At 40.6% G+C, this 10,837-nt stretch overlaps 1 protein-coding gene across 6 annotated transcripts in view; it reads left to right on the forward strand.

The window, feature by feature from the left end:
* Positions 1–9,149, forward strand: part of glra3 (glycine receptor, alpha 3) — a 98,395-nt gene extending 89,246 nt beyond the window's left edge. For 4 of the 6 annotated variants that reach the window (XM_085911646.1, XM_085911642.1, XM_085911643.1 and 1 more), the window contains 2 exons: positions 3,855–3,983; positions 5,625–9,149. In XM_085911646.1, coding sequence (XP_085767772.1) covers positions 3,855–3,983; positions 5,625–5,951 — 456 coding nt within the window. In that variant the 3' untranslated portion in view covers positions 5,952–9,149. The remainder of the gene's footprint in view (positions 1–3,854; positions 3,984–5,624) is intronic. The other 2 variants (XM_085911647.1, XM_085911645.1) reach the window with 1 other exon arrangement.
* Positions 9,150–10,837: the final 1,688 nt, after the last annotated feature.

Raw genomic sequence — 10,837 nt, forward strand, 5'->3', positions numbered from 1 at the left:
AGGTTTGCTGACAACACGACTCTGGTGGGTCTCATCACCAAGGGCAACGAGACTCAATACAGGTCGGAGGTCGACCTTCTGGCCACGTCGTGCAGGGACAACAACCTCCAACTGAACGTCAGCAAGACCAAGGAGATTTTTGTTGACTTCCGGAAGGGTCACACCCAACACCTGCCACTGACCATCGACGGTGCTGTGGTGGAGAGAGTGAGCGTGCTGTGGTGGAGAGAGTGAGCAGCACCAGATTCCTGGGGGTGCACATCAGTGATGACCTCTCCTAGACCACCAACACTGCATCACTGGCGAAGAAAGCTCCACGCCGCCTGTACTTCCTGCGGAAACTCAGGCGAGCAGGTGCTCCACCAGCCATCATGACCACATTCTACCGTGGCACCATTGAGAGGCTCCTCTCAGCTCAGCTCAGTGGCCTAGTAGTAGAGTGTCCGCCCTGAGACTGGAAGGTTGTGGGTTCAAACTCCGGCCGGGTCATACCAAGGACTATAAAAATGGGACCCATTGCCTCCCTGCTTGGCACTCAGTATTAAGGGTTGGAATTGGGGGGTTAGATCACCAAATGATTCCCCAGCGCGGCGCCGCTGCTGCTCACTGCTCCCCTCTCCCCTCGAGGATGTATCAAAATCACATGGGGATGGGTTAAATGCAGAGGACAAATGTCACCACACCCAGATGATCATTGGGGGGACTCCTGTTGAATCACTGTGTGGGGTGGTAGCTAAACTGAATACAACATGAAGGCCCTGCAGCGCATAGTGAACACAGCTGGTAGGATTATTGGGGCTTCACTCCCCTCCCTGAAGGACATTTACACCTCCCATCTCACCCGCAAGGCGACCACGATTGTGTGTAATGTGAGTCACCCCGCTCACGGTTTGTTTGATCTGCTGTCCTCTGGGAAGAGGTACAGAAGCCTGCGCTCCCGCATGACCATTCTCACCAACAGCCTCATACTCCAGGCTGTTAGGATCCTGAACTCGCTCCCCCCTCCGCCCTCGGCTGCATAACGTCCTGACCTTTTGGGCCGCATTGGCTGCCTTGCACTACTCTCGCGCTATATTCTGTGCTGTCTGCTGTATGCACACTTGCTCCGTTATTGCTCCTCTTATTTATTTATTTATTTATTTATTTATTTATTTATTTATTCATCACTCTAGTTTATTCATTCTTCTTGATTTTACTTTTTGTGTTGTTGTTTTGGATGTTTTGTTATATGTCTTGTCACCGTGGGATAGTGGGTAACGCAATTTCGATCTCTTTGTGTGTCTTGGCATGTGAAGTGATTGACAATAAAGCTGACTTTGACTTTGACTAATTATCGATTTTGTTCGTGGTGGCATAACTCTACTGCCAGCAGTGTAATCAACTGCCACTAGGGCACCACGTTGGTTTTTTTTCTTAATAGTTACAAAAACGTTTAAACGAACGGAAACCTGAAATCAGTTTATTAATCCGAAGGAGGCTACAGTCAATAAATGAGTTTGGTTTGAAAAACGTAGAGGTCCAGCCAGGCCACGTAGAAAGAAGGTGGCGCAAAGTTGAAAGAAAAAGGCAAAAATAAAAATTGGAAATTGGAAAAGGCTGGTTTCGCACAGCAACTGGTCAGGTGAAATTCTCCCGTAGTGCCGGCCTGGTGAGGCCTCAGAAAGGTTTTAGCATGCTAAGTCCCCCTATTGCGGAGTCGGTAAGCAACCGACATAAGCACACAGTCGCAGCCTTTGTATAAACGCGTGGACCAGTGCTGGCATTCAGCCAACAAAGAAAATAGATTTGCCAACAAAAGTGAGACCACGTGCCAGCAGAGTTCAGTCGCGCCCATGGGTGAAGATCGTAAAACGGGCCTTAGGGAGTGCCGAGCAGAAGAGAACTTCTCAGACTTCAGGAAGCAGAAGATGAGCCAGCAAACAAAGAAAGAAACAAGAGAGAGATTGGAGGAAGTGATTTGGCTTTTAAACTGCAAAAAAAAAGGGAATCCGGCCTCCGCTTCAGGGATAGGCTGAAGCCCTCTGTAATCCAATCCGGTCTTTTGACCAGGAGGAGTTTGGCTCACCTATTCCTAAAATTGGAATGTGCAATTATTACTTCGTGCCCAAAACTAGCTTTGAAATCTAGTCAATGGTCACACAAGCCACCATGAGTAAAATCTGAAAAGCATTGCACATTGTATTTCTAAGATATACGTACCTCATATTCCAATAGGTTAATTAATAGATTACTGTATAAAACATAATCAAATACAAATCAAGAAAAAATAAAAACGGAAATAAAATTCTCTCAAGGTTCTCCTCAAAATAGCATCTGCATGCGGTTTTTCAGTTTTTCTTGAACGATTTTGAATGCATTTAGTATCTTGCATGACTTCTGCTTATTGGGGGGGTGAAATGTTTGATATGTGCATGCGCAGAATTGGTCTTCAGACAACTCCTGTAGAGTTTAAATGCGGAGGTGATTGTCGCTACACTGTATTAGTGCATGGCTCTGCATGGCTTCATCGCAGTATGTAGTTTTGTTTTTTCACAAGCCATCTACCGTATTTTTCTGACTAAAAGTCGCTCCGGAGGATAAGTCGCACCAGCCATAAAATGCACAATAAAGTGAAAAAAAAACATATAAGTCGCACCGGAGTATAAGTCGCACTTTTGGGGCAAATTTATTTGTCAAAATCCAACACCAAGAACAGACATGAACCAGCAACAACAGGCTAAACGATACGGTATGCTAACGTAACATAAACACAAACGAGGAGCTGAGAACGGGCCTGACGTGATAGTCAGAGTTATTCAAATAACTATTGCATAAATAACACGTTTATCAAACCATCTGTGTCACTCCAATTCATTAAATCCATCGATCGTCCTTTATGTAAACAATGCTGCGTATGCGCCGCGCTGCTGAGGTCAGTCTCAGCAGCGCCGCTGACGTCACTTGCACTTCAAATTACAGTAATCCCTTGCTGCATTGCAGTTCGTTTATCGCGGTTTCACGACATCATGGATTTTTGAATTTTGAAAAATTATGAAAAAGTTCACATATAAGTCACTCCTGATTGTAAACCCCCCCCCCCCCCTTACCCAAACTATGAAAAAACCCGTCACTTATAGTCCGAAAAATACGGTAAACAAGATGAGCCTGATGCATGATTAGAGTCTGTGTTTCCTGGGAGCATCCAGCATTCGGTCAACTTGCAGATTTCACATTTACTGCAGATAACACATTTACTTCTATTCAATGTAATGGGAAATTAACAGTAGAGATGAACTTTTTTACATTAGAAGTTTTGCATACAAATTAGAAGTTTTGCATACAAATTAGAAGGCAATTCTCTTTTAGATTAAACCACTTCTTCCCGCTGAACAAAACAAATATATGATAGAAAATGATTGCAAAACTTTAGAAAATTACTGTGTATTTCTCAAGCAATTTACTCCTTTTGACTTTTGCCTACTATTTGTGAAAATGAAGTTTTAAACTAACACAAGAAAACTATGCAAATGAGAAATTTCAAAGTTAAAAAAACTGGACTGGAAGAAAATGATTTAAAAAAAGGAAGAAGACACACGTGTAAGATCTTGTTTTGAATGTAGCTTTACCATGTATAAATGATTATTACAAACAACTCATCATAATTAAGGATGAAAAACATCAGTCTAAAAGATATAAATTTCAATTTTAGTAACTATAATTGAATGACTTTACAAATGTAATGAACACGTATAATACATTGACTGAGTGAATGAGCACTCAGTACTCCGGTATTTGTGTTGGATGCACCCCGCCCCCCCTTCCCCCTTTTTGGTTTCTCTCCGTTGATCACTGGTGTGCATGCTGTCGACTGGTAGAACGGTGGAGGTGCAGTTGATGCAGATGCGCTAGCTGAATCCCTCCATTGTGTAAACGTCGACAACGGCCTCAAGGCATCAGACCCTCTCTATGGATCTGTCACCAACATCTACAACAGCAACTACAGGGTAATGAATGGCACAATACATTGCGTCTGTTGGCATGTTTTTGCATGTGCATGTGACATAATGCAACCAGTTTAGTGTCTTTCTTCACCAGCATTCTGCCAGCAAATAAAGCTGGTTGAGAGGAGATGAGGGGATAATCTTAAGGAGGGTGTTAATCACAGAAAAATGCAGTAGTACCTGCATTCTAAGCAAATATCAGACAAATCTAAACAAGGAGGGCGTGATTTACTAAATTCCCCAATAGTGTGTGCTAAATTGCATGTCACACTAACATTGCGTGCACTGATGGTAGGCCTGTTACACATGATCTAATAAGATTGCCATCTTTTATTTAGACCCTGAATAAGGAATTGCGTGTTCACCTACTCCAACTGATTGAGCGTAATGTTGACAACAGGGGTAAAAATGGTCAAGCATTTAAAAGAAGATTTTGCACTTTAAGTTAGCGCTCATTGTTTTTGTCCTGGAAAAATGCAAAATAAAGGTTGTCGTGATGGAGTGGGAAGTGTTGGTTGAAGAGGTTAAGAAATGTGAGGTGTAGAAAGAAAAGATCCTCCAGTAAATTTTGGGGGAAGTTTACTGTTTGCGTGATCATTCAAGTTTGCAAACGTTTATGCTGGCACAAACCCTTAGTAAATCAAGCCCATAGACAATTAACATAGACTGCTGCTTATTTGCATACCGTAAAACACAGTTTTTTCTGCCAATTCAATAAGAGCCGTTTTGTGAGTGCACAGCAATTGGATGTGCATATTCTGCATAACATAGTATTGAAAACTAGGATAGCACACCCATAAATGTGCTCTGCAGATGCCAGCTGCAATTGACACTGTGAAATCGAAAAAAGGTTTGTCACAGGTGAGCCTATGGCTTAACACCTTCTGAACTCTGGATGACCTATAAAATAATCTTTTATAACTCAAAAATCCTTGCTGCACAAACGAAAAATTTTACGGCACAAACCAGCACAAACGAAGCACAAACGAAACAGACTATTTTCCTTAAATTTTGCGTGGGATGCCAGCTTCACGCAGGTCTTGAGACTGGTTCAACATTTAGTCCCAGAATTCCGTTGTCTCAATTTTTTTTTTTTATTCTGGCATTTCAAAAATGTTTACACAAGCGTCAAGGTTTTCGCTACCCCCTCTCATCATGCCTGGACAACAGAGTGGTGCCACACTGTGTGCCAGTTTTGATCTGCTTATTAGACATGGTATTTTAGCTCAAAATCAGCTACACTGGTTCGGGATTGACAAATCTCACTGTGCATGCAAAATGAGTCTTTCTTATAGTCCTCGCGGGAACCTATGAAATGAACCTCATGTTCATTTTGTCCATTTGGCAAATGTAATCCTCTGAGCACCTGGTTAGCAGATCAGCATCTACTCCTGTTTGTGTGATCATTCAAGTTTGCAAACGTTTATGCTGGCACAAACCCTTAGTAAATCAAGCCCATAGACAATTAACATAGACTGCTGCTTATTTGCATATCGTAAAACACAGTAAGCTGACAATTTGAACTTGCCATTTTTAAAAAAATGTGAGTACGCACATTTGTCCTTTAAATTTAACAATAAAAATTCGAAGTTTATGGTGCACACAAAAGCAGTGAGATTTCTACTGCTCTCTTATGTTCAACAGGAAGGGGAAGTACATGAGACCAGAGTGACCTCTACAGCCGCTGTAACCTCAACTCCCAGCAATAGCAAGGACTCCAAGGCCACCACTAACAATACTGTCACTGCACCAAACACTCAAGGAGCCACGGCAAACACTGCTTTGAATCGCCCGGGCGTCGCTTCAGGAGGTGGGAAAAGCATGGAGGAGATGAGGAAGTTATTTATCGACCGAGCCAAAAAGATTGACACGGTGTCGAGGGCCGGTTTCCCCCTTGCCTTCCTGTTTTTCAACATATTCTACTGGGTTCTTTATAAAATACTTCGCCATGAAGATTTCCATTCTCCATAAACAAAGACACACATGTATTGCATATGGGGGGACATGTTTTCTTCCTTTATTTGGTCACATTACCTTTATCATGTGACCTGTGACCTCAAATTGCCCCAATGTTGCCACAATCATAGATGTACAAGAAGAAACAAGCATACACAGATGTAAAATAATCATGATTTGGTCATGTTGAGGACAATTCGGCATGACTCAGACAACACAGGTTTTTTGTTGTTTCTTTTTATGAGAAAACAGGGTTTGAGATCTGTGCTTGTAATTTCAATGCCCAATTTCAATTTAGTGCCTACTTCATTTTTGAGGGTCTGTATTGTTTCATCTCCATCACGTTCAAATAATGATCACTTGTGCTTATATTAAATTAACACATAAAACAATACTCATGCCAGAAAGGCAAGCAAGCAAACACACGGCAGAAGAACAAAAAAAATGGAAGTGACTATAAATCTACTAATCTTAAGAATTCACACTTTGGCCAGTTTTTACATTTGACAGTTTCCTAGGCCAGCCGAGAGACATAGTCATTTGCAATGACATCCGGATCACAATGGCTTTTTGCATCTAACCAGTTTACTTCTATTTTTGTAACTGACGCAATTCATAACTCATATGATTAAGGCCTGATTTGGTTTGCATTTATGCTGTTTTTTTCTGATTATACTGCCTCATTCTATATCCAGACTGAGCCACATTGGAGAAAAAAAACCCCACCAGAATCGGGTCACTTGAACCGTTTTGTCTAAATCTAGCCAGACTGTTCTTGACTGGTTTGAACTCTGCCCACTTTTTGCTAAATACAAAAAAGTACACTAATTTTGAAAAGAAGTGAAAGATAATAAGAACTGATCTCGTAGGGCGGTGCCCTCACTCGCGACCTCTTTTGATGAGCTGCCACTGCCTGGAAGCTTCTGGAATTCTGTGAATTTCTGCAAAGGTTGGTCGTAAGGTGAAGTTTCATCAAAAACACAAGAATAAACACAGAGTTTGCATAAACTAATACCACACAAATAATATTTTTTTTTCTTTTTGCGGGGATGGGGGACCTCGTGTAAATATCTCTCATGAGGTCTTATGACAGCATCTCGGATGGTTTGAGGTCAGGATTTGTCTTTGTATTTGAACTAAAGTTGTAGAACGATGGAATAGGTTATCATCAGTCTACGGTCAGACAAATTTGTTGCTTCTCTTCTAATGTATGGCTATCAAGTAAAAGGGTCTGCAAAAGGTAAAAAAGAACCAATTCTTTAAAGACGTTGAAATTACTGGCAAACCCCAATATTTGTTGACAAATCTTCAAGCATAAAACAAGAATTAAGTTCATGGGAGAATACCAAGGAGGGCATTTTGAATTTTGCTAAAGAGCTATTGGCTGTTTCACAGCACTACTGTAAAAATATTCTGTGGACAGATGAAACCAAATTGAATTGTTTGGGAGGAACACCGTACAACACCATGCGTGAAGGGAAGCATGGTGAAGGGAGCTTCATGGTATGGGCGTGATTTGCTTAATCAGAGGCTGGACCGCCCGAATGACCATTTAGTAGTGGAAAGTCAGACTCAAGGATATGCCTGCCCGTACCATGTCTAAATAGTAGTCTAATGTGATTTTTGACTAATTTGATCGAGGTACAGGCAGAGAGACTCAGAGCTCTTCGAGCGTGTGTGGATTGATAAAATTGACAACAGCGGACATCATAAATGCCAACTATTTAATTCGCTAGTGATTATCACCAAATGTAATGATGTTACTACCTTGTGTTGTCTGTCGCCACTCTGGCTAGGAGCAATGAAAATTCTCTAGCATGCCTCATTTTCTGCACAGAGCTATCTCCATAAGAGACGTTAGGGTGCTCCATACAAAGGGAATTAGGAGCCACCTTTATTGGTAGAGAATGGTCAGCTCTTCACAGCGGAAACTGCTCCTTTTTAAATACAGTACAGTATGCCCATTTGCACTTTTCTGCAAAACTACCAACTGCTGATCTAACCCACATCAACTCTGGATTTGTCAGAACACAAAAATAGAGCTCATACACTTTGACAGACTTTGTCATTGAGAAAAGTAACCTAACCGTTAAGATCTGCACAGTTGTATTATACAGAATAAATTTCATGGCATTTGGCTCAGCGCAACATTTAAAATATGAATTTGAAAATGTGATTCAGAGAATGGATGAATGAATAAATGAATTAAAATTATGTGTATGCAATTTCTGTATACAGTAATCCCTCCTACTTCGCGGGGGTTACGTTCCAGACCCACCCGCGAAATGGGAATTTCCGCGAAATAGAAACTAGATTTTTTTGAGCTATTCTTGGAAGATATTCTATTTTTATCGCTGACATCAACCAGCTCGCTGCTAGGGGACTTTCATATCAATGGACTGTGCGCTCCGCATTCATGCCTTAGCGACGAGACTAACAGTGTATTGCTATGTCCAGATGAAGGCCACCGCCGGTGGAGAGTGTTATATCTTTACTATTTTCCAGGTTCTGATGTAGCAAGCATGGTTCGGACAACGACGTGATGGATACTGCTTTATTCCTTTCATCACAGTCAGTTCACTGGCCGTACATCGCAACACTGAACGTCCCCGAAGCTCCCCCTCCCACATCCGGGGTTTTCCCACTACGGAACATGAGTTAGTCCAAAATATACAACAGAGAGAACGCCCTGAAGTCACATGTGACGATAAAGTATACTGTACTGACTCTTTAATTTATTCATTTCAAAACAAGAAAACGACTTTTAAACGTAAGCTATCATTATTAAAGGAAAATGAAGAAACTCAAGTGGCCGCGAAACCTCGTGAAATGATGAAATTTCTGCGATAAAATAATTAATTTACGCATTTTTGAAAACCCGCGATACAGCGAAGCCGCGATAGTTGAAGCCGCGAAGTAGGAGGGATTACTGTATACGTATCCAGCAGAAATTAAATACTACATAAAGCGTTCAGGGTTATTTCAAAATCTGTTTTCTTTTAGAAAAAAAACAATGTATTTGTATTTTAAACATAGTGGTCTATTTTCACCTTCCCACATAAGCCTTTCTGGTCGCAGTTGGGTATGTTGGGTTCTTGTATTACTTTTTTTTTTTTTTTAAAGGTTTTATATGATATACGAGCATGACAATTTTCTTGTTTTGAACACTTTCTATTTGTGTCTTTTTAAATGTGTATAAATAAAGATCTCACACCAAAGGGCAGAGTCTTACAAGTATTTCATATTATTGCTAGCTGGAAAAGTCAAGTTTATCACTGGTTCATAGCAGTTTTCCCCACCTCAGCCATACCTACTTGGGAGTGAAGTGTTCTTGGTATGAGATTTTTGGTGAAATAAAATGGAAGCTGTTACATAATCTAAAGAAATGTCCCATCATCATAATCGGGGGAGATGGAAAAAAAATTCGTTTACCATAGTCATCTGAATCATGGGAACACACAAAGGAAGAACATGCCAAATTGATGAAGTGTCACAGTAGCAGAGATCAAGACAAGACAAAGAGAAAGAAGAGTAAGCAGTCGCCGCCAAAACTGACACTGAAAACCTGTGTGTTAATTCGTGTTAGCTGTTATATAACTCATCAACAGTCAGTTTAGTTTTATCTCTATCACTGTTTGTTTAAGTTGGTGCACCATGGAATTTCAAAATCCTCAAAATAAATATTAATATTCTGAATGACCATACAAGTGTCAGACAAGAGTAGAATATAATTACTATTGATTAGCAATAATAAGAACAAGTTTAATTCCTAAAGATTTTGGAGACACTTCATGATGAATGAAGATGATGTAATATAATTTAGGTTGCAGAATTGTCTTGCAGAACATGCTTGACCTTGCACACTGACACAGTTTAACACGTTTGAAAAGGCAAAAACAACGAGGAGAACATGCAAACCCCACACAGGGAGGGCCGGAGCTGGAATCGAACTCACACCCTCCTAACTCCTAATCAGAATACTAATTCAAATCGATGTGGATGTCTTCATTCTGGACACAAAGTTCTGCCTTTGCAGTTTGACTCTGTTAAATGTTGTTTTAATTGCTAGTTTTCATTGATGTGCTGCTCTAATTTCAAACATCAAAATTGATTCTGTATTCACAGACAGGTAAGAAGAGTGGAACCGTAAGGATGATAAGTGGCTGTCGGGAAGCTTTGTAAGTATTACCCCAAACCTCAGCACAGTAATGCAAATATGGCAAGACAAGTGAACAATAAAGTGTCCGAAGTGAACGATAATCCAGTAGATCTTTTGCTTTGTATACGACTGCAATGCTTCTTGAGACTTTGGACCGTACGCGTTTGATGTGTGGCTTCCAAGTCAGCCTGCCATCTATTGTAACCCCAAGAAATGTGTTTTCCTGCATCCTTTCAATTTCAGTCCCATCTATTTCTATTTGTACCTTTATGTTCGCTGTGCCTTTCCCAAATAACATAAACTTAGTCTTACATACCTTTAATGATAATTTGTTCCAGTCAAACCATATTTTTCTTATTTAACACTGATTCCACTTGTTGGATATTATTACCTGAACAAAAGATATTGGTGTCATCTGCAAAATTGACCAGTTTTAATTCTCTAGATACTTTGCACATATCATTTATATACAAAATAAACAATTTAGGGCCTAATACTGACCCTTGTGGGAAACCACAAGCAATGTCCAAATATCCAGAGCAGTGATTACCCAACTTTACAAACTGTTGCCATCCTCTCAGATAATCCTTTATCCAGTCTAATACTAATCCCCTTATACCATATTTTTCCAGTTTATTAAGTAGTATGTTATGATCAATTGTGTCAAAAGCCTTTTTGAGGTCGATGAATACTCCTATTGCATGTCTTTTGTTGTCTATTGCATCTGTGATTTCCTCCATTG

This window comes from Syngnathus leptorhynchus, chromosome 5 (assembly GCF_054491065.1).
Source record: "Syngnathus leptorhynchus isolate UIUO chromosome 5, UIUO_Slep, whole genome shotgun sequence".
Lineage (NCBI taxonomy): Eukaryota > Metazoa > Chordata > Actinopteri > Syngnathiformes > Syngnathidae > Syngnathus > Syngnathus leptorhynchus.